The sequence below is a fragment of the Drosophila mojavensis genome, unplaced genomic scaffold, assembly GCF_018153725.1.
Source record: "Drosophila mojavensis isolate 15081-1352.22 unplaced genomic scaffold, ASM1815372v1 contig_36, whole genome shotgun sequence".
Classification (NCBI taxonomy): domain Eukaryota; kingdom Metazoa; phylum Arthropoda; class Insecta; order Diptera; family Drosophilidae; genus Drosophila; species Drosophila mojavensis.
The window spans coordinates 17,949,201-17,976,386 of NW_025318858.1; the positions used below are offsets into that span (position 1 = coordinate 17,949,201).

The 27,186-nt window shown below is 42.0% G+C and overlaps 2 protein-coding genes across 9 annotated transcripts in view; both read right to left on the bottom strand.

The window, feature by feature from the left end:
- Positions 1 to 141: 141 nt before the first annotated feature.
- LOC6577176 lies at positions 142 to 14,381 on the bottom strand. 8 transcript variants are annotated; one of them, XM_044008648.1, is made up of 20 exons: positions 13,419 to 14,381; positions 13,183 to 13,229; positions 12,456 to 12,579; positions 12,179 to 12,360; positions 11,948 to 12,121; positions 11,211 to 11,348; positions 10,804 to 10,902; positions 10,096 to 10,424; positions 9,721 to 10,030; positions 7,627 to 9,142; positions 7,310 to 7,548; positions 7,065 to 7,240; positions 5,283 to 6,703; positions 5,033 to 5,228; positions 4,837 to 4,971; positions 3,389 to 3,801; positions 2,504 to 2,709; positions 2,274 to 2,437; positions 1,571 to 1,712; positions 142 to 1,483 (listed from the first exon to the last, which is right to left on the bottom strand). In XM_044008648.1, the coding sequence occupies exons 2-20, from the start codon at positions 13,218 to 13,220 to the stop codon at positions 1,432 to 1,434; spliced, it is 6,054 nt and encodes a 2,017-aa protein (XP_043864583.1). In that variant the 5' UTR covers positions 13,221 to 13,229; positions 13,419 to 14,381; the 3' UTR covers positions 142 to 1,431. The 8 variants fall into 8 exon arrangements, with proteins under 8 accessions (XP_043864583.1, XP_032584769.1, XP_032584770.1 ...); XM_032728878.2 differs by having other exon boundaries at positions 12,456 to 12,593; XM_032728879.2 differs by having other exon boundaries at positions 7,119 to 7,240; positions 12,456 to 12,593; positions 13,144 to 13,229.
- A 3,791-nt stretch (positions 14,382 to 18,172) lies between these two features.
- The window catches only part of LOC6577177, a 37,418-nt gene continuing 28,404 nt past the window's right edge, over positions 18,173 to 27,186 (bottom strand). The window contains exons 5-13 of the mRNA XM_032729069.2: positions 26,973 to 27,118; positions 26,727 to 26,868; positions 25,184 to 25,357; positions 24,767 to 25,068; positions 24,479 to 24,634; positions 24,259 to 24,420; positions 22,957 to 23,128; positions 22,125 to 22,887; positions 18,173 to 20,330 (exon numbers count right to left, since the gene is read on the bottom strand). Of these exons, the coding sequence (XP_032584960.1) occupies positions 19,925 to 20,330; positions 22,125 to 22,887; positions 22,957 to 23,128; positions 24,259 to 24,420; positions 24,479 to 24,634; positions 24,767 to 25,068; positions 25,184 to 25,357; positions 26,727 to 26,868; positions 26,973 to 27,118 (2,423 nt within the window). The 3' untranslated portion in view covers positions 18,173 to 19,924. The remainder of the gene's footprint in view (positions 20,331 to 22,124; positions 22,888 to 22,956; positions 23,129 to 24,258; positions 24,421 to 24,478; positions 24,635 to 24,766; positions 25,069 to 25,183; positions 25,358 to 26,726; positions 26,869 to 26,972; positions 27,119 to 27,186) is intronic.

A 27,186-nucleotide genomic window follows, 5' to 3' on the forward strand; every position in this document is an offset into this window, starting at 1 on the left:
TAAAGCTCTTATTTAGTGTTTCTCATTATATATGTGTTTTTTTTTGTTTTTTGTTTTTTTTTGTATTTTCGGTTAGTATTCTTTGTTAATATTTATTAATGGTCTGCTGGCTGTCCACTCTTCTGTATATATATTTGTGTATATATGTATGTATATACGGTATACTAAAAAAATATTATCTAAACGAATTAGCACACTCATTGATTGGAAAACTCTATTTAAAAGTATAAAATATATTCATGTGTGTGTGTGTATGTCAGTGTGTGCATGTGTGTGTGTTTTTAACACTAACAAAAAATTTGTTGTATTTCAATATGCCAACACCGATCCACAAAAGAAGGGAAATCAGCGCACGTCTAAGATCATATATGTTCATATATTCGCATATATGACAAAAGTAACTACTGGATTGTTAAGTACTCAACGTACTCATAAAGCATTTGTCATATTTTTCCTATAGCCACGAGAACCTGCTGGCAATCCCCAACAACAGAACTGAATATACATATGCATAACCCAAGTCTATCAATGTTTCATCAAAAATCTATTCAATTATAATATCGTAATAAAAATTGTGTCTAACTAATAAAACCTTTCTTAATTTTCCAACTTGTGTTTCCAATGGGGACGAAAACCATTTTCACTTATATAAATTTCATATTTTCATTTTCTCTAATTTAAACCGGAACTGAGACAAATATTAAACCTTTCTGGTACAGCCAATATCTATATATATTTCATTATTAAGAGATTTTATGATAAATTTACTATTATAGGATGATTCTGAAATTGGTCATGAATTTTTATAATATTTTTTTAGTTTCGTCTTTACTTTTGACAAAAGTTGTTGCTTTCAATCTTGTAAATATTATCTCACTGTCTAAGATACCCGTCTAAAATGGATATCCAATATATATATATATATAAGTATCTATATATATATGGTTGAGCCTTTGAATACCTATGTAAGTATTTCAATTTAATTAAGCCTAATGAATCTTCTTTTTGTTGTACAATATCTAAGTTTACTATATATGCTATATATGCATGTGTATGTGTATGTGTTTCTATGTGTGTGTATAACAAGACAACCTCACTAAACATAGGCTATAAGCTAATATGTATAACAAGAATACACACCTTCAGGTATGCGCACTTCAAAATAGTTTTAAACCCGGTTCGCCTGACTGTACTAATTCCTCGTCCTTACTAACTATAAAAAACTCTGGACTATTTTCTATATAATTTGTTCTTCTTCCTCTTCTAAATCGTGTTTGTATGTGCTTATGAGCTAGTTTTTGGTAGTACCTAGTACCCGTACTAATGTTGCTACCCGCCCCGCCCAGACGTTAGCTAATCCATGTAGTAGCTAAAACTGCGACGCTTGCGTCGACTGCTGAGCGCCGAACGGGAGCGTGTCTTAATCCTTAGTTACCCGGACTTGATCCAACGATCTATGGAGTATTCCAGTGCGGATATCCAACTAAAAATATATAAATGAAATTTATTATTTATTTATTATTATTTATTATTTCATATTTATATTTTATATATTATATCTAGGCCTTACCGCTTCTTGTCCATTTCGCTGTCGGTGCAGAAATAATAATGACGCAATTTCGCCTCTGGTGGTATTATCTCGAACGAGTTCTTCTTGCCGGACGCATTGGCTGACATCGAGGCCACTTTGTAGCCATGCAAACAGGCCATGCCTAGGCGAGACCACAAATTGATACACAAAATTTAATTAATTAGCTGCATGCGTCAGTTGTCTATTTGCCTAAAATACCCTGTGCAAGCAAGAGGAGTGAGGGTATAATGGTGGCAAGGGGGAAAACCTTTTCTTTTGCAAACGAAATTCTAATTGGATGTCCAGATAATATCACTTTTTCTATTTATTCCTTAAAGGTTATTAAAATACATTTTTAATGTTGAGTTATTATTATTTTTTTTTTTTTTCAAAAATTAAAACTGATAAATTTTATAATAATTTCTCAGAACAGTTAAAATAATATTTATTTGTTGATCTATATGCTATATTAGTGGGGATCTACTATTTTTTCATTAGTATACTATTCTAGAGAATGCTTTTCGAATCGTTCAGAAATTAGATTTTTCAGTTGCTTGCTTCTCTAGAATCTAATCCTTTTCACTTTCAGGCGAATCAAGAATTGTTCTAAATTTCTATTCGCTTGCAGGGTATCTTTTAGCTATATATAGTTCTAGGTAGACTATTATAGAGCAGACTTCATTTTCTTATTTTGGTGACTCACCGAATGCACTCTTGCTATTTGCATCTTGATAAAAATAGAGACAGGCATCCTTAAGTACACAATAGCGTTTCGACCAGCCGCACCACCTTGAGCCCAATTTGAGCAAATAGCCAAAGCAATCGGGTCGCACAATGCTGCCCGGGCTCTGGTACAGGCAGCGAGCACTACAAATAAAGAGTGGGAGAGAGTCAGAAAGAGAAAGAGAGACAGAGATAGGAGTGATCAATTACCTCTTGTCCAGCCACTGATTATCCTGATTGGCCGCTTGGCGCAGCAAATTCAACCATCTGTTGGTCAATTCCTCTGAGTCGGCAGCCACATACATGGGTATACCCTCGCCGGAGTCCACCTTGAAGGCGAAGGGCTTACCTATGTCCGGGGGGCACAAGTCCACAGTATGCTTGGCCATTATCATGGCGCCAACGGGCTGAGAATCCTATAAGAAGAATATATAAAGCGGTTTATAATTGACATAGCATATGATTTAATTTTTATAAACTAGTTCACTTAAGGCCACAGATGAGTTTTTGATTTGACTGATTTTAACTGTTTCCCAGTTTTAATAAAAATCCAATTGGGATTGTTTTGAATGAATTGAATGGGATATTCCCCTACTTATAGGTAGGGCAATGGTTGACATGAATGAAACTGTTTCATTGATATAAATTTTGTGCTTTTTCTATACCTTATATTTAAGATAAAAACAAATACTGAATCGGATGAAAAATAAATTTAAAACAAAATTAAAGCAACAAAAATGAATATGTATTAAATCTGTATATGTACATTCATTCATAAGTCCGGGAATATATAGACAAATGAAACGAATTGAAATATAAAAATTTCTATATATAAAACTAAATCAAAAAAAAAAAAAAAAAAAATGATTTAAGAGTAGAACTAATATACTTTATAAAAAAATTAATATACATATATATAATTTTTTTTTTAAAGTTGTATAATTAGGCATAATTATAATTATATTTGTGTGATATAGAAATTATATCATTTTATAACATTTAATATAAATTATGTAATTGATTGAATAATTAGCTCGAAACACAAATCTCTTACAAAGATCAACTTCTTAAATTTTCATAATTTCAAGTACTTACATCTTCGGTTTTATAGTAGTAGAGACAGTTGTCTGGGCGCAGCGAGAACCAGCGTCTCACCCACTTCTTGGCGTTGGGCGCACCTTTGGCCTGGCCGCTCTGGCGCCACAGGTAGCCACTGAAGATGGGCTGGCTGGGTGGCTCCAGCTGCTCGTGCATGAGCACGCCGATGGTGCGCGCCACTTGAAGCTCCAGCTTTTCGCAGCCATCGTGCGCTATCTTGACCACCTCGGTGTGATGTTTGTCCAGCACCTGAACGCCGTTGACCGATATGATGATGTCGCCAACCTCTAGGCCGGAGCTCTCCGCCGGCGTCTCTGGCTCGATGGCAGCCACCACCACAGGCTTGGAGCCATGAATGCGAAAGCCAAACTCACCCGAATCGCTCTTGACCACAACCGTTTTGTCCACGCCTGCGAGAGAGATAAGCATATATAAATGTGTATATGTATTTATATAGATGTAGACAGTGCGTAAATATCGTAATCCCATTTATATATATCTCTGCTAGATATGATTTGTGTGGTTTTATTTCCGGACACATTACCGTGCGCCCCGTTGCTGAGCGTTGTTATGACGAAACTCTCCCGCGCCCATACCAAGAGCATCAGCTTCAAGACCTCCTCAAGCTTACGCCGTATCGAGTCCGGCGTCGAGTTCGATGCTATTAGTTCTGTGGCATTTGGAAAAGACGATTTGAGCTCATCTTCAGCTTTTTTTCATTCTTTGTTTACCCACCAATCATTTGCTTTGATTATTGTGTAAATAAAAACTCTTTGTATTTTGAATAATGACGATCAGCGATCGACAATCGACGCTCGCCTTGAACACTCGGAAACAGTCTGAGATTTCGGCTGCCCAAATAATTTGCACTTTTCACATTTGATAATCGCGAGCTCCGATCGCTGAAAACGGTGCGCTCCGACGCCTCGCATCGGCACACAACAAAGCACGCACCGCAACTATTTTCGATAACAGAATCAAACATACGAAACTATTTTTTACGCTTTTTTAATGATTTTTTTTTTTTTGTCTGCCAACTGCCGGTCATGAAAAGCAGCAGCAGCGAAGAGCCCCGGCGACCCACTATCACGGGGAAAACACCCACCAGCAGGTCTGCTAAACAAACCGAAACTTGAATACCCTTACTTAGGTAGGGTCTGATCGAGCAGAGATATAAATTTGTATATGTTGAATAGAATCACTCAATTTAGTTAATGATCATTTAAGCGACATTATGATATCTGCATAGTATATTCAGCGGAGATCAAATAAGTAAGTCAACAATATGAGTTCCAGATGAGTTCGTGCGTTATGTGTGACCCGCTATATTTATAATACCCCCTGGTTAGAGCATAAGAATAGCTCTCTCGTCGCTCTTTTTAGACGTTGAACGCGCACGTTGTGCCAAATATAGCAAACGCATACAGGGTGCTCCGGCTACTTACGGAAATTGTTGTGCTTCTGGCGATGGTACATCTCGAGTGTGCAGCGGCGCTGAACGAGGCGATGCAAGATCACCTGGTACTTGGCATGGAAGCCCTTCTCCGATTCGGTGGAAGCGCGTCGCTCGCGGGAACGATCTGTAGATGAAATGGGATTCAGAATTAATTGGAATTGATGTAAAGGAATGGTGCAACTCACCGAAGCACTGGTGATCCAATTGTGTCCAGAGATCGTCATCGGTCAGGCGCGTATAGCGACCCGCATCGTAGTGCCCCTTATAGATAATATGCTGGCTCTGTTCCGTATTGATGTCGGGCAGGACGCAGGGACTGGAGCCGGCGGGTCGTAGTATCGGAGTATTGGGCAAACTAGGCGCCCGACCGCGCTCTTCACTCTGCAAGGTTGAGACTCATATACTCCACATCTTCTCACTCGCTCTCCAGCTTACCTTCGCTCGTATATTCTCCTGCCGGGTCTTGTAGTGCCTGCCGCGTTCGCCATGGTAGCGCTCCTCGGATCGAAAGCGTTTGTCCATTTTCTTGTAGAGACGCTGGGTGGTCTTTGTGGTCACCGGCGAGTCAGCAAAGTCGGAGGGTGGCTTCACAATGTCCGGCTCCTGCTCGATGTAGGGTATGGACTCCACCGAGTCACCCACCAGCTCGCTGACCGTGTTGGTGTGCTGCTTCCCCTCCACCTCCTTGCCGCAGTGCAGGCAATGGCCCTGTTCCCCGCTGACCGCATTGCCGTCGGCCTCGCTGTAGAAGACCGAGTCGGAGCCAGGCGACACGGAGCGCAGTGACTCGATGGACTTTGCCTTCAGCTGGCCAGCCTCGGAGGCGGATTTGGTGGCGGGCAGAGCTGCGGTTGGCTGTTTGGGCGATAGCAGCGCTGTGGGCGTGGCACAGCTGTGTGGCTTGCGCGCGATGGGATGCGGCGACTGTTCCTGCAGCGTGGCCGTGCCCGTGGAGGATGCGGATGTGGTTGTGGTTGTGATTGCAGTGGTAGCTGCTGCAGCTGTTGCTGTTGTTGCTGCTGCGGATGCTGGTGCTCCTGTTGCCTTCATAATGCTCGTCATGCTCGCATCCAGCAGCAGCTCCGTATCGCCGCTCACGCTTCTCAGGCCATACATAGTGGGCGTGGCACGAGCGCGTCGAGCAGCCGCCGCAGCCAGTACATCCTCCCTGGAGCTTTTGCGCAGCTGTCGTCGTATCTTGGGACGGAAACGTTTCATCTTGCTGGGACTGCCGCCGCCCTCCAGAATGCCAGCGCTGTGCTGCTCCGGCGACTGCACCTTGGCAGCGCTCTGGGGCTTCTTGATGGGGCTGGTCAAAGCGCGCATGTTCTCCTTCTCAATGTCCAGCTTCATGCTGGTCTTGCGTCGCTTGCGCTCGTCATCCTGCCGCTGGCGTCGCGCCTTGCAGCTGGGCGTCACCTGCTCCTCGTCGTCCTCCTCGTGCGGACTCTCATAGTAGCCGGAGGAGGAGTAGCGCACCTCGCTGCGCTCATCCTCCGATATGGACTCGGGCTTGGGCTTCGGCGGCGGTGGCGGCGCAATTTCCGCCGCGCTTACCTTCACCTGGCTGCTGGGCGCGCTGCTCACGGTCTGAGGCTCGCATTCCTTGGCCGGCGATTTGATGGCCTGACCCGACACCTGGCAGCTGCCCGACGAGGCGGTGCTGCTGATCGAGTGCGAGGGCGACTTTCGGGTCAGCTCAGTCGCCGAGCCCAGGGGAGACTTCAGCTGCGTCGGTTTCACCGAAGGCCTCTCGTCATGCTGCAGCAGCTCCTCGCGCATGGAGTAGAGCGAGCTGGCACTCTCGAACGAGCTGCCGGCGTGCGTCTTCTCCAGCTGGGAACTCTGAGTGGATACTACAACAGAGAAAGAGAGAGAGAGGGAGAGAGAGAGAGATTAAGATCGCACGTATCTCGATTGGTTCATCTTTAGAAATACAGCTAAAGCATTGCGGGCAAGGCGTTCGACAAGCAACAACAACAAACTAGAGAGAGTTTTGTGATGTGGATGAGCTAAGAGGCGTATATAAGGCTGTATGTGAGGCTAGAGGCTGGAGAGTAGTAGTAGTAATAGTAGTACTAAGGCAACAGGCATGAGAGGCGTTTACGGATGAGGATGTGGACTTCACACACACAGAGACATAGAGAGAGAGAGAGACACACATGAACACACACATACACACACACACACACACACAATACTGGCTTAGCCCCAAACCTGGCACTTGTGTCGTCGACGATGAGCTAGTCGTTGTCGGCGGTGTCTTAATACCTGGAGTACGTTTCGATGTGTCCGTGCAGGTGGCATACTCATCTGTATTCGTGCTGCACTCCGAAATGTCAGCGCTGCGCGCGTAATCCCCGCCAGAGGGCAGAAACGAGGCGTCCGAGTGGCTAGGCATGGGCGAAAGGGGGAGTTTAGAAAAGGAATTGCTCAAACAGGTGACAGAGATCGGAACCAACCGCTGCTTGGGCACTCCCGTCACGTACATCAGCTGGCGAGCATCGGGCACGGAGCCGCGCGAGACCATGCTGCGCTTGGGCAGAGGAGAGCTGGCCGTGTCCGACAGCTGACTGGCCGAGGGCGTCACCGCGATGGCGGGCATTATGATCGGTTGAGTGGGCGCTGTGGCGGGCTTTGTGGTTGTGGGCGTGGGCGCTTTTATGATCTTGGGCAGTGTCTGGAGGCCATAGGTGGGACTCTATATTAAGAAAAAGAAGAGTGAGGCAAATACAGGCTGCAGGCTAATACCCTACACCTAGTCGAGGTCGAGTCTCACCAGTTCCTCGAGGTCTAGCGCATCCGTGTCCACGGAGCTGCGCTGCTGATGCTGCAGCAGCAGATTCTTGCGCTTCGATGAGGGCGTCAACAGCAGATTGGAGCTGTAGGAGCCGTCGGAAATGTCCCGCTGCTCGGCAGTCAGCACGGTTACCTGCGACTCGTTCCAAATGCCGTCGGAGTGATCGCGCGTGTTGTCGTTGGCCAGCGAGTCCGAGGATGGATAGGTTGAGGCATTGGCCAGCAGCAGCTCGTCGCGGCAAGGACTGGCCGGAGTGGAGGGCAGCCGGAGGCCTGGCGCTGGGCAGACAGCTGTCTCGGCCGTATAATCGTCGTCCAGGCTAACCGAACGCTTGCGGAACTGGGTGCGCTTGTCCAGCACTTCCGGAGCAGCTGGCTCCATCTTACAGCTGCATGGAGTTATGTTCTCATAGAGCGGCTCGTCGTCGTCTGCTTGATGCTGCTCGGAGTCTGGCTCGTGCTCGGGGTGCGCCTGTTCACCGTCTGCCTCCTCTTCCTCCTCATTCTCCTCCTCCTCTTCGTCGTCCTCCTCCTCGTCGCTGTGTGCCATCTCAGACTTTCTAGACTCCTTCTCGGCTGGCTGCTGCTTCAGCTTGGGCAGCGTCAGGGCGGCCGCCTGTGCCAGCCGCTGCTGCTGCATCTTGCGCATGGCGATCTCCGCCTTGTGCTGCTTGCGATGCTTCAGCTGCTGCTTGGGACTCGGCTTGGGCGAAACGTGCGGCTTGAAGTCTATGAAGATTTCCTGCTCGTCCCGCGGCGATGGCGCGTCCGGAAAGCAGCTGACCTTATCGCGATGCCGGAACGAGCTGCGCGGCCCGAAGCCATCGATCAGCTTCTCCGTTTGCCCGTAGACGGGCATCGATTGGCGCCGGATGTCGTCCCGCCGGAAGGGCGACTCCTCCATGGGCAGCATGGACATGCGCCGCTGTTGGGCGGCGGCCAACACCTGCTCCATGCACACCTCGGAGCTGTAGCTCTCCGTCTCAGGCGCCCGCACATCCTCCTCCTCCTCCTCGTCGTCGTAGAACTCCTCCGCCGGCTCGTCGTCGTTCTTGCAGTACTCGCTGGGCGGCGGCAGTAGATGGGGCCGCGTGAAGTCCAGCGGAACGCTGTCCGTCATCAGCTCGGCGCACTCCGTGATGTGCTTGCACACATCATGGCTGTGCAGCGCATCCGCGTGCCTGGGCAAGCTGTTCGAGTAGTAATCCGTCTCGGTGCGAGCGTGCGACGTGCAGGCGCGCCTCGGCAAGCTGTTGCTCTCGTAGTCGAAGCTCTCGTTCAGCGCCATCGCGGCGGCATTCACGTTCACATACTCCACGTTCTGCTCGCCACGGCCGCGACTCAAGTGCTCCATGCCCAGGCCGTAGCTGTGCGCATCCAGCAACGGCGGCGGCGGCTTGTAGTACATTATGTTATTCTGGGCATCGGAGAGCGTTTGCAGCGGCACCACATCCTGCGACTGGGTGCGATATATCAATTCGTGCGGATAGGCGGAGCTAAGCGGGAGAATAAAGCAAAATATATAACAATTAGGAAAAGTTTTGTCGGGGTGCCTGACTGTGACTCTGTACCGAAATAATTATGAACAAGAAAATATATTAATGGAAAATAATAAAATAAATAATAAAAAAAAATAAATAAATAAAAAATATATAAAGATATACAAAATAAATACAAACAAAATAAATATAAATAAAATATATTAAAAAAATGTAAAAGTAATAAGAAAGATTTTAAAAAATATACAAACAAATAATTTTGGTTTTGTTTTAATAATTAAAAACAGATAGAATATATAAAAAACGAATTAACCAAAATAACCCAACTCAATAAAAAATGTGAAAAATCTACTACTATAATTAATACACTATAAATAACACAGGAATATAATCGTCAAGGTTTTGAGATCAAAGCGAATGGACAGGAGAACGGATGGCCCAATAGGGATAAATTGATTCAGCTTGATGGGTAGTGCCACGCCTCCTTATGCCTGATAAATGCATGCCAACAATTTGTCACCTGCCCTTTTTAATGGGCATTTCGTCCTTCTAGGCATTTGACTGCCCCCACTTACCCCTGATGGTGCTGATGCATCAGATCCTTGCCATTGGGTATCTCCGACAGGCTTTTGGTCAGCTTCTTGCCATTCTGCAGGCCGTTGGTCTGGGCGCCCTGGGACATGACCTTGATGCGATGCGGCGCACGCGGACTGAAGGGCAGGGTCTGCGAGTTGGAGAGACCCTCGCGACGGGCTGCCACGTCGGTCTGCGTCGCTTGCGTTTTCATGGCATTGCGAAACTTTTTCTCCACAATGAGAACCTCGGGACTGGGCGGTGGCAGCGCCACTGGCAGTGGCTGTGGTATAATCAGACCCAGCATGTTGTCTAGGGGTTCGTTGCACGACTGCTGATTAGTAAAGTTCAGCTAAACCGACTTGAATCAAACTCACCTGGCAGCTGCTGATGCAGGTGAATGGGTGCATGGTGGTGCTGACATGGCTTCAGTTGCACTTGAGCTGGTAGCCAAGTTTTGGGCAGACTTGAGCTTTGCTGCTGTGGTTGTTGTTGTTGTTGTGGCTGTGGCTGTGGCTGTGGTTGATGCGCGAGCATGGGCTGTAAAGTCTCATACATGGAGCCCGTGGCAATGATGGGCTTCTTGCCCCCAATCAATCGCTCCTGACTGCGTGCGCTTTTCAAGCGGCCCGAGCTGCGAAAGCCCGCATTGACAGCATCAAAGCTGGTCAAGGTATGAGATCGAGCAAAACTCACGTGTTTCGTTCTGTGTGAGAGATTTAGAGGGGATCAGAGATTGGTCATGTAGATGACATTTGGGGAAATTTCGAATTACTCAAGTTAATATTTAGAATTAATAATAATATACATAATAATATGGCATAAATTATGAGTGAGATTTAGGGAGTTGATGCATTATGGAGAGAGACTATGAATTAAGTAAATTCTATTTGACGAAATTTTAAATTTTATTTTGTCCAAGTCCAAGTTCATATATAAAGTTGAAAATAAATAAAAATTGATTTAAAATAAAATATAAAACAAATAATAATCAAATATTGATTTATTTACAATTAATGTCTAATAAAATATTTAAATCAAATAGAAATCGTAAATAGTTGACATTGCCGGCTCCTGCTACTCACCTGGGATGGCCAGACTGTTGCTGGTGGTGCTGCTGCTGTGGCTGCTGCTGCTGTTGGTGCGGCATCGGCATTGTGGCGTATGTGGGGCAGTGATACGAGCTGTGGAGCAAAACATAGACCAAGAGAACTATTAGCAAACACATGGGACTCGGTCAGTGGGGCATATAACAAACATTGCTCGCTTCTTCTTCTTCTGCTTCTTCTTTTTGTTCATTAGTCACGTGCAGACACATAGCGTTTAATCAAAATATAAATAAATAAACAAAAATAAAAATATATTTATATCTATGTAATTAAATATATTTATTTAAATTAGCGCACTTTTTAAACGTTTCTCTTAAGTTGTAATTGTAATTGTAATTAAATTTTAGATTTTAAGTTTAGTTTTCGTTTATCACTTTACATACCAAACATTTACATTAGCGATTTGATTGGTGTGTGATGTTGGTGGTGTAGGATGTGGTGGAGCGCAAAGCTCGACATAATAATTCCGTAGCAAAACATCCTGGTAAAAGGATTCAAGTGGTGCTGTACAACAAGTTGCCCTTTTTACACATTTTGTTCATTTAGTTATTGGATTGGTTTCAATTGTTTGATTGGATTTTAGTCGGTTTATTTTTTTTTTTTTTTTTTTTTTTTTTTTTTTGGTTTTTGGTTTTGTATTTTGGTTTAGAGAGAAGTGGGGAAGGTGAATGAATAACGAAAAGTACATAGGAAATATATTTTACAGCTTCGTTTGATTTCGATTTGAGGGAGATTCGCAGTTGCAGAGATATTTCAGTGGGGTTTACAGAAAGCGATAGAACTTGGAAAGCAAAAAGCGTTTTTTCTTGGCATTATGCAAATTTGATATGCAAACTGTTGTTGTTGTTGTTGTTATTGAAATAGTTGTTGCTGTTGTAGTTGTTGTTGCATGGGAATAGTTTTAGAGCAAGCATTGCAAGCGTTTTACATAGTGTGTAAAGATAGGTTAAAGAGCGAGAGCGAGCGAGAGAGAAAGAGAGAGCGAGCGAGCAATACTACAGATAGTGCGACAGTTAAGTTAAGCATGATCTCTAGCGACAGTTTGACATAGCATTTTACGGTTATATGGTTTTTGGCTGGGAGTTCGTACGACTGGTACGTTTCTCTGTTAAACTCGTACCTCGAATCCGTTTGATAGTCGCCGTTGTTGTTCATCTGCGCCGACTGACCAATCCAGTTGTAGCGACCGCCCAGGTCCGGCTCACTGGACTTACCAGAGCTCAAGATCGATGCCGGTTGACGGCGAAAATAGGAACTATCCAATTCGTGCGTGTCCGTATAGCTGTTCTGATAGCTGCGAGAGAAACACGAAGTTGATAAGGGAGAGATTTCATCCACGACTCAAACTCACCGCGGATACTTCTCGAAGGGCGCATAGGCAGCCAGATTCTCGTCGGAGGGCACACGCCGGCCCACACAGCCGCCCAGGAAGCTGCTCGCCTGGGTCTGGCCACGGCGCGAGAGGCAGCCAAAGAAACGCTCTCTGCGCGGCCGCTGCTCAATGCTATGCAGCTGGCGATCGGTTAGGCAGTACTATAAAGAGAAAAAGAGAGAGAAAGAGAGAGAGAGAGAGAGAGAGAGAGGGGTTAATTATTAACTATATTAAATACAAGCTGCGACTGTCTCACCTGTTCTCTTATGTCGCCCCGCGAATAGACGGAGGTGCGAGGCTGCAATTCGGTGGAGAGTGTTTGACGCAGACGTCGACGACTCGTGTGCTCGTCCTCAGAGTCGTAGCTGCGATCCATGTGGCTGGAATAGGTGGCCTGATAGGGATCAGAGATTATTACATTATGAGCGTTTAACTTAAATTATGAAACTAAACTTAGAAAGTGTGAGAATATGTTCTATTAACTTTTGCTAAAATAAATTTGTGTTAAATAATAATATAATAAATCAAGAAGATTGAAAGGAAAAGGTTCTTTTCATATGCAAGTTAACATAAAACTGTATTCGTTCGGTTACTTATACAACAAATTTAAATGTTTGGGCTTACCGCACGTATACGTAATATTTAAAACACTTTGAAATATTCAATATGTAAATATATATAATAAATATATATAAAGACTATAACACTATATATACTACATATACATATATACAAAAATATATAATGATAAAAATAAATGCTTAACCTAATATAAATTGTTTAAGCTTTATTCGGAATATAACTTTAAGCCATTTCACATTCCACTTAAGCCTTAATTCTAATATACCCGTATATATAAAAAAAAAAAAAAAATTCTCTATACAATGCGCCACCATAATCTGGTCACTTCCTGTAGTAGACTTTAGTCGTTATCTCTTACTCACACCCGTTTCGCTCAGTGTCTCATTGCTAGTGCTACCAACCTTGGTGGAGACCTCAATGTTGCCCAATGAGACAGCATGATGTAAACCTGCAAAATGAATTGTTGGTGAATAGCTGCGTTTGTTTCCATTTCAGCTTAGACAAATGAATCACAATAACAGGGAGAGTGTAATTGTGTATGTGTGTGTGTGTGTTTGTGTGTGTGAAACTGTTTGTAGCTGTCTCCCAGCTGACATGTTTATATGTTCAGTCAGTTCAGTGACTCTCAAGGACTTACCAGTGCCTGTGGCCGAGCCAGTGGCAGTTGCTGCTGCTGCTGTGCCACGCAGGGCGATATCCATTTTGGCCCCAAAAATAAATGTTAGCAAGCACACACACACACACGCGCGCACATATACACGCGCACGCACACACACACACACGCGCGCACACCTTCAACTCCAAGTCAGCTAAGGCTATATATAAACTTTTCGTTGTTGTTATTGCTGTTGTTGTTGCTGTCGATTGTTGGATATTCACTTTGTCTGCATTTGGAGCTGCTTCAGTTGGTGGTGCTGCTGCTGATGCTGCTGGAGGTGCTGCAACATCATCATCATCATCCTCATCATCACGATGCTGATCATTATCGTGATTATCCGCTTGCTGCTGTGTTCAATATGAATAATTAAAACTTGATTTCCTTCGACTGCGTTCGTTGTGCTTGTGCATTGGGCGTTGCAGCAGCAACGCTTTTCTATTGTTGTTATTGCTGTTGCTGTTGTTGTTGTTGTTGTTGCTGCTCTATTATAGGGTGTTATTTTCGCTGTTATTTCGCTGTATACCCTGGCTTTGTATATCCCAGACTCTGGACTTATGCAAGGCGACAGCAATCGATATTCGCACGCAGAGCAAAAGCACACGGAGAGAAATCACTTTTGATTACGTGTGAGAGTTGTGCGTGTGTTTGGCTCGCCGTCGTCGAGTGTTGCTGCTAATTGTTGGCCAACGCGTGGCAGCCTCATGCTGGCCTAATGCCTTTTTAATTGTCTGTTTGGCAAATTTAGAAAATGGCTTGCCACAAAAATCACTTTCGGGCCTTCGCCTCTGCGTGCGACGTGTGTGTGTGCGTTACACTGGCTGTCTGGCTGCTACTCCTGCTGCTGCTCCTGCTGCTGGGGCTTCTACTGCTGCTGCTGAGTGTGCCGCGAAACGAGAATCGCTGGCTCCGTGCGCCGTGGCGTTGATGCTGGAACTGATGCGATGCCAGAGTGCCACAGAGTGCCAGCCTAACAGGATACTGTCAACGGCAGGAGAGCAGGAGAAAGAAAGAGAGGCAGAGAGAGCGCGCAAACAAGAGAGCGAATGTGTTGGGAGAGCGCGCGTGCCTGGAAGCAAAAGACAAACACAAAACAGATGTTTACGACACCATTCGAGTTCAGACTCTGTCGACGGTGGCGGGCGGTAGGAGGTGTTGGCCAAGGGGGAGGGCAACAGCTACTGGCGGCAGTAAAAGCGCAACAATGAACGGCGCCTGGAAGTAGGCAACAGAGCGTGTGCGTGTGCGCATGGCATGGCAGCAGAGGCGCCGCGTCGCTGCTTACAGCGACGGCGTCTGCTGCCGCTACTCGTGCTGCCATTGCTGCTGCTACTACGGCTGCTGCTGCTGCTGCTGCTGCTGTGTCAACAAAGTCACAGCACAGACAGTTGGCCAGAGCACGGCTAGGCTTTCGGCTGTCAGCTGCCGACCGAAAAAAATTGACGACAATACGGCGTGAAGTTGACTTTGGCGTGCGTCTGTTTTCGCACGCGGTCTTCGCTGCTGTCGCTGCTGTTGCTGCTGTTGCTACTGTTGCCATTGCTGTTGCCATTGCTGTTGCCGTTGCCGTTGCCGTTGCCATTGCCATTGCCAACCCCCGTGAATTCAAACGGGCGGAAGCTGAACAAAAGTTCGATTTGAATCAACGACGAGCCTTTTATGCTCTTTCGCGTATCGGCAACATGTATTTTCTTTCTACTTAATGAAAAACTTCCCAACTCGAAGTTTCTTTTGTTGTGCTCTTGAAGCGTCTTAACGCGACCCTTGACAGCGGACCGACATGCCATATCCGTTCATATTCCCTCAGGCATTATATCATTTTTGCCACATGGAACTTCTTCTTCTACTTTGGCTTCTGCTTCTTGTTCAACGTGTTGCCCACTCAATCCTTATCATTTGACTTGATTAACCCATTCATTCAACTTCTTTTCGAGCCTAATTAATTGACTGACAGCGAAGCCTTGCTCTCAATTTATTTGAATTAATATTAATTTATACATACATATATACATCTTCATCTACATATATTATATTCTGTGAGATTTGGAAGATTTTTTTTTTTTTTTTTTTTTTATATATATTATTTATATTTATATATATAATTTATATCTTAAATAATTTTTTTCTTATGCCTATGTAAAATACATTCCTCCATCTTTCTAGCCTGATTATGTAGAATAGCAAGAAGCATTTACAAATGCCAATTATAAATAAAATGTCATTTATAAAAATGAGAAAGTCCTGCCGAATACTTTATTAAGTGCTGTCTTCATATATGTATGTTTGATCTACAATTTAGTTCCATTAGTCACTCATACAACTCAGTCACTCGATGAAATCTCAATTCCCTATTTCAACTAAAGTGCTCTGAAAACTTTTATCTTTATGCCCTCTCTCCAATCTCTCTCTCTTTCTCCCTTCCTCTCTCCCTTAAAAAGCACATCGCACATTTACCTGACCCATTGCTCCTTCGTCTAGCACATATTTTACTTAGCTTTAATTGATTACAAATTTACACTCAAATCGAAATTGTAATTTAAAATGTCATTTATAAATTTTCTATACTGATCTCAATCGACGTGAGAGTTTTGCAGCTACAAACTGAATAATTAAAGGGAAATGCTCTGAATTGGGACTCGAGCCAACACGCAAAACACACACACACACGCACACAGATAGACCTACAATACAGTTACCTTTTCAGCTGTTTGTATTTATGGCACACACATATTTGGCATAGTTGTATGAGTCGTAAGACATTTATATAAATTCTCTGGCTGGCGGCACAAATTGTCTTCAGCATTTTGGGCTGGCTTTACGGCTTCACTGTCGAGGTCTTCTCGACGGGCTGCCTGCCCGTGGTGCCTGCTCAGCGCTGTTGGCCTGCCTCAGTTAACGGCGCAAATATTGCCGAGCTTAACTGTGCTTTGTGTCCAAGTCAATATCAGGCAAATATTAAGCATACGCACAGTGCGCCAGCATAATGCATGAAAAATTGAGCATGTCATTGACGCCGTCGCCCATTGTTATTGTTGCTGTTGTTGCTGTTCCTGTCTCGATTGCTGTTGTTGTTGTCGACTGTTTTGTAGTCTAGGCACGTTCCATAACGTTGCTGCGGGCTATATGTACATATTATAAAACGGAAATGGAGCCTGACTTCAACTTCGCTTTGGGGTCAAAGTTTTTAATCGCCTGGCATTAGAGTCGTGTGTGTGTGGGCGTGTGTGTAGGCGTGTATTTTCGCTCGCACAAATTGACGCTTTATGTTAATGCCATTAATTAATAAATAAAATATGACATTTGCGTGAACCTTTTCGGGTCTAGGATTTTATTAATTTTTAGCACGTAATAAATAAAAGTTTATTGCGGTTTTTGACTCCGCCCAAAGGCCCTGGGCGATCCGTGGCTAACCCCGAGCTGTGAATTTAATTTCCACTCCTGCGGCGGCTCATTCAATTTGCAGCTGAGACCCAGAATTAGAGGCTTTGCGATTTACGATTTTCTATTTGCTTTATTTTAACATTTATCACTAAGCTACCAATGATAAAGAGTTACAAGTTCAATTATTAAAGTACAAGTTTTATGAGTAGCCAACGAGAAGATCTCGCAACGGCGCCTAGTTCAAAAATTTGCATATCTAATGTAATAAACATTAATTTATTTGTGTTTTTAACTACAATTTTACCTTAAGTTAAATAGTTTTATTTTCTTTTTAATTTACTTTTAGTTTTTTTTTTGACAAATTGAAATAGTATTTTGTTTCGAGCGTAGATTGGCGCATTTAGATATGCATGAATTATGTTTGAGTGCGTGTGTTAGTGTATGTGTGTGTGTATGTGAGTGTGAGTGTTTGTGTGTGTGTAAATAATTTATGTTAAATTTATGCAAACTTTTTGCACTGAACACAAATGGCGCGAATTGCGTTGCACCAAAAGAAAATGAAAAGTCTTTTTTTTTTTTTTTGAGTTTTATATGTAATTACGCGTTTTGTTTTTATGACATCGAAAATTTTAGTTTGTCCGTTTTTGACATTTATTTTATAGTATTTTTTATTGCATATTTTGGCAGTTTGTTGGTGTTGCTCAAGGCAAATTTTGCGTATTATGGATACCCCTGCAGACTGTGTCATATATCTATCAATAAATTACCAAGCCCGCATTAAATACTGTCCCCCCTGTGCTGAGCTACAATATATCACTGCGATAGGACAGGTGTTGACGCATAACGGGAGCGAAATTGTTTTACAATGTTTTGTTGATGGCAAAGTGACAAGTGCAAATTAGCCAACAATTTAACATATTTGAATAGAATTTGAGTGGAATGCGGTAGTTGGTTCATTCATAATTCAGCTGGCATTTCTATTTATTTCACCTATGGTCTAATTACTTTAATTGAAATGTTAACTGAATTTGTTAAAAATTTAGTATATTTGAGCTAACATAGCCTGTAAAAAATTCTGAGATAAAATTAAATTTCATTAATGGTTTCGTATATATGTTGGATCTAGAATCTAAAAGTAAACGAAAACAATAATACCCCGATTTCCCATTTTCATTGGGATTAGAAGTCCTATAATATAAGTATAATATGAGAATATATTCATAATATTTTACTAATGCTATTATTGGCACATAATATGATTTATTTGAAATTTTAATTTATGTTTTTAGTGAAGGAACGGAATTTATTTTATTTTTTTTTTTTTACTTTTGGAGAACTTTTTGAAATTAAGATGGTTTAGCTTAGGCGTGATTCTTGCTTACCTAATCTGACATGTGTTATTAGATTTGTTTATTTAAGCAATCATTTAGTTTTGATTATCATGGAGTGCATATAGCTTTAAGTTTTGGCCTATCCCTCTCCTCAACGAGCATAAGTCATAAGTCTTTTGAAAATTTGTTTACGCAAATCCAGAAATCACTTTTCAGCTTCCGCTTCGATGCGTGCTCATATTGGAAAAGTCATTTAGTGTGGCAAAACTTTGGTCTTACTTAAATCAACTTTCGTGGTTTGAGAACTTTATTTCCGCAGCAAATGACAGTGGAGAGCGGAAAAGTATTAGATGCAACAAGTATTAGATGGTTAGTAATTGAGTTTAGAATCATTTCTCGTCGGTCACTGCCAAAAGTAATCTAAATTTACTGTTGATTAATTTAACATAGATATAAGCAAACATAAATGAGAAACCTTAAACTTGTATATCATAATGGCTCAAAGAAAATGAAAAGGCTTAACTCAATTTTTTTTTTTCTGAAGTTATCTAAATAAAATTGGAAAATTAGGATAGACAAATATTGTCTATGTTACGTTCCTTAACAGACAATCATTCTTATCAACTATTTCAACTACATTAAATCCATATTAAATTTCTCTCAACCCATAACAAAGATTTCTCAACTTGTCTGCAAGGGTATACGATCTTCGGTATACCGTAGATATTTCAATTGTATTTTTAGTTCATTCATTAATTTAATGAATTAAAGGCTTAGTTTATGTCGAATATAATTGAATTTGCGCCTGATTTAATTGTTGAATTTACAATTCAAATTTAATTTCGGTTCGCTCCTTGTCTTAACTCAATTCTGTTTAAGTATTTGCACATATGTCCCTTTTACGATTAAGTTGGCTTTTAATTAGTTACCTTGCTGCTTGGAGTTAAAATGATGACATCAATGTGATATTATTGATATCACTGTATTATCTTAGTATGCGCTTTAAAATAAGGCTCAATCCCACAACGAATGGTAAAATTGGCAAAAGTGCTTCGAGTATTTTCGCACGCGGCCAACTACATATACATATGCATATATAAATATGTATGCATATATGAAATATTCAATTTAAAAATAAAGTACTGAAAGTGTGCCGTCGCCCGTATAATTGGCACGACTCGAGTATATTTCGTATTGGTATCGGTGGATAATTTGTATGCTTGTATTAAAATGGACCATTTAATATGTGTTCGACCCGCTCTGGTGTTTGGCCTCTTTGTTTATTCGTTCGTTAATATTTATCTTTCGATTTTTATTTTATTCTTCTGTTGTTTGTTCTTTGTTGCGTTTTCTTTTGTTATGATAATATTTTGCCTGGTAGCAAAGTTCATTTAAATACTTTTGTATTGAGACAATGATAAAGCTTTTCGTCTGCTAACAGTATGAGTGTGTGAATGTGAGAGCGTTTGTGTGAGTTTTATTAATCTTAGTTTATGTTTTAGAAATCGACAAATTCAATGCGCTGAAACCGCACAGAATAGTATTGTATATCATAATAGGTTTAGAGTTTTTAGAAAATTCATCAAGTTGCGATTTTTATTTTGTTTTTTGTTGTTTGTGTTTTTTAATTTTTTTTTTTCTTTGTGGGATTTTTCGACTTGGATTTTAGCACGTGCTACTAACTACGACAAAAGACTAGAAAGAAGTGACAATTCGGAATTCGATTCACGTAACTGGAGTACACTACAAAATAACTCTAAGTCTGCCCGCCCGCCCCTAGACGGAGGTGGTGATTTGCTCTACGAAATGAACGGGACGACTTAGCGATTGGGAACGCTTCAGCCGGCATTGCGGATTGCTTCTGGATGCCTGACAGCTGCTGCCAGCTCCTGCTCCTGCTCCTGCTCCTGCTCCGGCTCCTGTTCCGGCATGGCGACTCTGTCGATGTGGCGTTCGCTGCAATGAGGCGTAGGCGTGCGGCACGTAGATAAACTCACGGGATGGCCCAGCCCCAGCTGCCAGGCCGGCCCCATGACGGCAGTTACACTGCTGCGACATGGTCGATAGGCCCTCTGGCACGCTGCGACTGCGTGCCGAACTGCCGCCGCCGCCCCCGCCGCCTCCTCCATACGTGGTCGAGCTGGGGCTGCAAGTACATATGAGTGGCTGCCTGTCCTGAGATCTGCAAATAAACACGTCGACAGTCAGAGAGAGAGAGAGAGAGGGGGTGAGCGAGTGAGATGGGGAGACACTCTAGAGAGCTGCTTCAGCTGCATAAATAGCGCAAGTGCAAGTGCAATGATGTTGTTGACATTTTGTTGACGCCGACACGAAGCCGAACAACTACCATTGCCTTTCGAAGGCTTCACGGCATTTGCCACCAGCGCGTCAGTAGTTTGGATAATTGAACGTCAGTTACCCGTTAACTAGCCAATCCATGCCGCCCACCCATTGCACATTACCGAAAAACCTAATCAGGCCGAATGCAAGCACTCAGCCTCGATTGCCGTCAAGTGCATACAGTCAGCATGGCATACAGATTCGTTCATTCAAGTAATCATTCAAATATTCGAGTATTATTATCAGAAGTTCATTTACCCATTTAATAAATTCTGTGGGAAATTCTTGCTTAAGAAATATTACATTTGCTTAAAAATATAAAATATTAATAAATATTCTTGTAGCATTTATATCTATTAAGCTTCGAGTCTTTCAATCAATGATTGACTGATATACAGACTACTTGGGTCCGCTTTTGATTATTTCAGTTTTAGTTAATGATTGATTGATTAACCTCATAATATTAAATATCTTATAGCCTCGTTGACTGATGACTTTTGATTGAACTAATGATTGATTGTAAGACTCAAATCGACTTGTAAAGAGATTGATGATTAATTGAGTGACTAACTGAGAAACTTTTGAAACGGCATGCTCAATCAAAGATTGATTGACTATCTGAGTCAGCAATAAAATGCTGATTGAAGTAATAATTGATTAATCAATGACTGAATGACTAAATGCCTGAATGAATTTGTGTTAGATTGACTGAATATGCATGTTATTTTGCTTAAGTTGATTTTTATTGATTGACTGCTTTTAAAAACTGGCACACACAATTATTTTAATTAAATAATTGACTGATTGACTGACGACTAAAGTAAGTCATTTAAAGGCTGATTGTATAATATTTGATTAATTGATTGACTCGTCAATTGATTGACTGATTTGCATAATGGTATTGACATATAAGTTTTGACTGATTTACTGTTTCATTCAGCTTGTGATTGACTCATTCGCTTACTCGCTGTATGTCTGATTGACTGACACGCCAAGTGATAAGTCGTCTAATTGACTAAATGATTTACTGACTAATTGATTGCCTAACTGGTTGAATGATTTACTGACTGATTGACGTAAGCATGGTTCACTAATTAACTGACTGACTGACCAACTAATTGACTTATTTCAGATCTGTTAAGCATACAAACTAAACTGTAAGGATAACGCCACTGCAATTTGTAAGCAAGAAACATTCTGATGCCAGCAAGTGAAGGATGGACGTTCCTTTTTTTACATTTCATGCTGTAAATTGATGATAGAAACGAAAAGAAAAAGGTTTGCTTTCAGTGAAGCAAGGTGCTGTCAAACTCATGCTTTACTAATGAACTCTCAAAAATCAATCTGAGGTATGGGAATTACAAGTGGAGATTTGCTAAGCGAATCTAGCATTGATATACCGCTAATATATATGGAGGTTAGCTTTAATATGTTTATTCTCAAATTAAATATACGAAAAAGAATCAAACTATCTGTCTGTACAACTTTGATTAGAGTCCCGCTGTAAAATAGCTTGATTGGCTTATCTAATTTAGCACTAATACTGGCTTTAGCAAAGCCAGCCTTTAGCCGTAAACACTAATTAGGTACAAGCAGCTCTTGCTCGCCAGATATCAAGTGCATCGATCTTACTTACTTGGGCGACCTGCGACAGCCGAGCTCGTAGGTGCTGTGCCAGCTACAGTACATCTGGCCGTCGCAGCAGTTGTGCTGCTGGATGAAGGAGAGGCTGCGCTGCAGTCGCTTGCCCATCTTGGCGCCGATGCTGCCCTGGCCCAGCTGATAGGGCAGGCGGGCCGGTTGCATGTCCAGATTGTGGCAGCCCAGCTGCTGGGGATGAGGATGCGGATGTGGATGCGGATGCGGATGTGAATGCGGCTGTGGATGCTGGTGTGAGTGCTGATGCGGATGCGGATGCGGATGGGGATGGGGATGCTGATGTAAATGCGAATGCATATGCTGGACAGGCAGATGATGATGATGTGGCGTGGGCGTGGGCGTGGCAAGCGGCTGTTGCAGCATGTGACGTTGACAATAGTGGGGATTGCTGGCCTGCAGATAAGGCTCCATTTGATTCAAACTAATGCAGCTACGGCTGAGCAAATCGGGAGCGGGATATTCGCCATAGCCATAATCCAAGTGCAGGTTCGGCCGATGGTGGCGCGCCGAGGAGTGCCGCATCAGCATCGGCGTCGGCCGATGCCCATTGAGATTGCCGCGCTGCTGATGCTGCTGGTCCTGCGACTCGCTAATGAAGAAGATGATGATGCCCGAGATAGCAGCCGCCGCAGAGCATATATAATAGCCAGCTCGTCCATACTTCAGCGAATAGTCATTCAGAAACGAGGTGAGGGGCACACTAATCAGCACGGGCACCGACTCGACGCCCCGTATGAAGCCTGCAAAGCAGAAGTTAAGCGAGACATTAAATCCGATTGAGAGCCGTAGGGGCAAGGGTGAACACCTACCCCAGGCCTTTGAGAAGTGCTTCAGCTTGATGCGCTCCAGTGCCAAAATCTTCAGCGAGTACTGAAAGCCACCCAGCCCGATGCCGTACAGCCAGCTGAGTATGCAGAGTCCTTTGTAGCCCATGACAAAGGATAGGAATAGTATGGCCAGCGCCACAATGGATATAAACAGCTGCAAATGGAACGAAAGAGTTGAATTTAATTAAGTTTTCAACTTAGATATGGGCATCTAGATTGGATGCCCACCAGCTCTGTATGTTAATAAATATTTCAGCTTTCCAGCATTGCCCACCCGCAAAGTCATATTAGCGAAGTTACGGATTTTAAAATGTAAAATAATTTATATTTTAATATGGCAATTAGTTAGCCACGTTCGCGTGGTTTGGCTTAGTTTCAATTTGTAGTTTTGCAGTCAATAAGTAGGTACGTAGGTACGTAAATTTAAATAAATTAACTAATTTTCAATAGACGAAAAAGCTGTTTTATTTCAATTTCAAAAGTTCTCAAATGTGCTTATCATGCAAACATACACTTAATCAATAATACACTTAATCAATCAATTGGTCCCATAAATTAAGCTCTGCACTCAATTTTTGTATGCTTGGTTTTCATTTTGACAAACATAACGGTTACCAAATGTGTTTATCGGTCAGTCAATCAACCAGGATAAATAAACTCTATTTGTCTATTTGAAATCATATCGCTAGTATGTTTCGCTGTCAATCAATCAATCAATCATGCTAAATAAATACCTTTTTCTATTCGACATATATAACATATGTTTCGCCGTCAGTCAATCAATCAATCAATCAATTTAGCCACTTTAGTCTATTCATATAATCTGAACTTTTCTGCCAAGTTGACTTTAAATGTCTTTGGTAGCATATTAATCTATCAATCCAAATAATTTTTTTAATATGTATTATTAATTAGGATTCAGTTTTATTTATTTTCGAATTTGCTGATGTCAATCAATTAGGTAATTAAATAACCACCCAAACAGCAATATTTTATAGTGGCTGAATCTTTCTCTCTTAAGTTGGCATATATATTATATTATATATTATATATATGTTAGCTATATTCTGATATATTAGTCAGTCATTACCAATCGTTAAATAATTGAATCAAATTCGCTTTGAAGATATTTTTTGTTCACTTAATCAATCAGGCACTTTATTAGCAGTTGTTCAATATATAAATATAGGAATATATATATAACTTATATGGCCAAATCTGTAGCTATTCACAAGCACAACGACATATCAAGAATATCAAAATCAAAAACTCTTCATGACTTACCTGCGCAACAATTTTTGTATTGATCACAAATTGTCGTATGACAAAGCAGCGCCGCAGCAGAGCGCCGGCCAGCACAACGCCCAGAGCCATGGAGATGCCCAGAAAGGTTTGCAGCAGCACCAGCTCCTGTACATCGGAGCCCTCCTTGGCAGCATTGAGGGCCTAGTGGACAAAAGGAAAGCTGTAAAATTGGCGTTAGACGAAATTGAATTTCACTCACCATCAGGAACATGGGCGTATAGATGCCAAAGGCAGCCACACTGGAAGTCATCAATAGGATCTTAACTGTCGCCGATTTCAATGATGATATGTCCAGGAATAAGTATTTAGTGGGTGACTCCACTTCCTGCGTCAGTTTGGGCTTCTTCTCGCGCAGCTAAACACAAAAGTCACAGTCAACAACAATAGGGCTTCATATGGCTCGCTCTCGCTCTCTTTCTCTCTCTCTCTCTCTCTCTCTCTCTCTCTCTCTCTCTCTTTCTCTCTCTCTCTCTCTCTCTTTACTCACCTTTTTGCGTTGATTTTTGAGATGTTGAATGGCACGGCGTTGCGGATGGTATAGGGAGGCCGGTCGATACATGAGGCCCATGAAAAAGCTGAGCGCCGTGAGTGCGGCAACGATTTGCAGTCCCAGGCGCCAGCCGGCCTTGCCCACGCCCTCCTTCAGGATGACGGAGAACAAAGCGATGCCAACGCCCTCGCCGGACATGGCCACCATTTCGACGAATTGCCGGCGACGCTTAAAGTAATTGCCCAGCATCACGGTGGAGGCTTCACGCACCATGGAAACGCCGATGCCAAAGACGATGCCTGCCAAGCAAACCCAAATGGTGAGCAGCACTTCCGGCATACAGCTTAAGTATATTCCCCACTCTTCCCCCTCTCTGACATACAAATATATAACTTATAGACTTTATATACGCACCATAGCTAAAAACAACCTGACCGAATTCCGTGGCAAATGATGTGAACAGAATGCCCAGCGGCATCACAAGGCCCCCCACAATCGAGAGCAGACGTATGGAGCGTTTCCGGCACAGAGAGACCACAAACGGTATGGCCAGCATCGAGATGGACCAGCTCAGAGCGCCCAAGAGCTCTGCAAAGGAATTTCATAATTATTTTTGTTTCGTTTTTGGGTATATAAATACATGAAATAGAAGACATACAAATTCTCAGAGGCTAATTAATTTTTGAACTTCTGGTACACAATAATAAAATTTTAGTAAATAATTCTGGATTTCTGTTACGGTTTAAAATTTCAATTTGAGATTAAATTTAGCGCATTTCTATATTAGGGTGAATATTTTAATGGAACTCAGTAAGAAATATATGTAAATAATAACATGATATATTAAATAATTAATAATAATTGTATTTTATGAGTATCAATTTTATAAAATATTTCTGTTTTATTTTTATTATTTATTTTTTTTATTTATTTGTTTTATTTTATTTTTTATTATTATTTATTTATTTTTTTTTTTTCTTAATGTTGGGTATTATTAAGAATTTTGTTAATTGTATATAGATGAAATTAATTGATTTTATTTATTTCTATACCAAGCTCATACCAGTTCACAAATTTAAAATTTCACTAAGCCTATTGTTTCCTGTTGGAATCAAAGCTGGATGGACAGCCTCAAAGGAATCAATCAAATTAAAAGTTTGCTAAGGCACATCTTTTCGTACCATAAAAACTCTCTTAAATTGTGAGTTTAATTGTTTATAGTAAGTCAGCAAGACTTAAAACAAGACTAGAAAACAAGACTAAGGTAAGTTGAAAGTAGACTAACTTCATCATCAATTCAAATTCACAAGTAAATTGAGGTCAATATCAAAAGGTGCCCTTTGGTATTGTTTCAGGTTGCTTGAATTGTGAATACAAAGTTTTAAATAAATTGTAGCCTGAAGTTTCGACAAACTAAACTCAAGCAATGCCTGAAATGTTCTATAGAACTGAACTTCATTAGCCGAAAACGATGATGAAACGATGAAAGTGAAGTTAGAATAGAATTAATTAGTTTACATAAAATACATACATTTACATAAAATCGGAGATTTAAAACATAAAAAGCGTTGACTTCTAAAGTAAACCAAAGTAGTTATTTAACAATGTCGGTAAAAAAAAATATAAAAAATATTATTTATTTAAATATATTGTATATAAAAAAATTGTACTATTTTTAACGAAAAATATAAAATATAATTATTATTTTTTTTTATAATACATAAAAAGTAATATATACTCTAATTTATTAATTTATTTATTTACTTGTTTTATAGTATTTTATATTAATTTATAAAAGTATATATATTATTGTAATACTTTAAGAGTAGATAGCTTGTCAACTATATACTAAATTATAAAACATTCTACATTCAACTGTTTCACTTAAGCAATTCGAAATATCTGACATAGAGCCTGTCAAGGTTTTCACCTCTTTCATGTGCTTGACTCGACTTACCTATTCCACCTGTGTTATGCAAATGCTGCACGGCATAGAACAGCAACAGGCCATAGCTGAGCTGGAGGCCCGTGGTGAGAATGTGCACCAGAAAGGAGACGCCACAGATGATCCAGCCCCAGCCGCCGTCCGGGTAAAAGTACTGCGGTGAATGTAGTGCACGGCAAATGCAGTTAGTCGAGAGTTATTCGCTTTGACAGGCAGTTAGAGCGATAATTGGACGTGCTGCTGTCCTGGCTGCCTTACCTGTCGTATGCGTGTTGTGTCCACACCCGTGCGACGCAGCGCTGGGATGTTGCGATGCAGCAAATGGAACTCACGATCGGCGAGTGCAGGAAACGCCGAGTCCTCCTCGTCGGTGATGTGGCTGGGATGGTGGGCAGCGTCAAAGCCTGCGGCACGGACAATTGAAAGTTGATTAAATCGAAAACAGCGCGCACTTCAGTGGATTGCAGTGGAC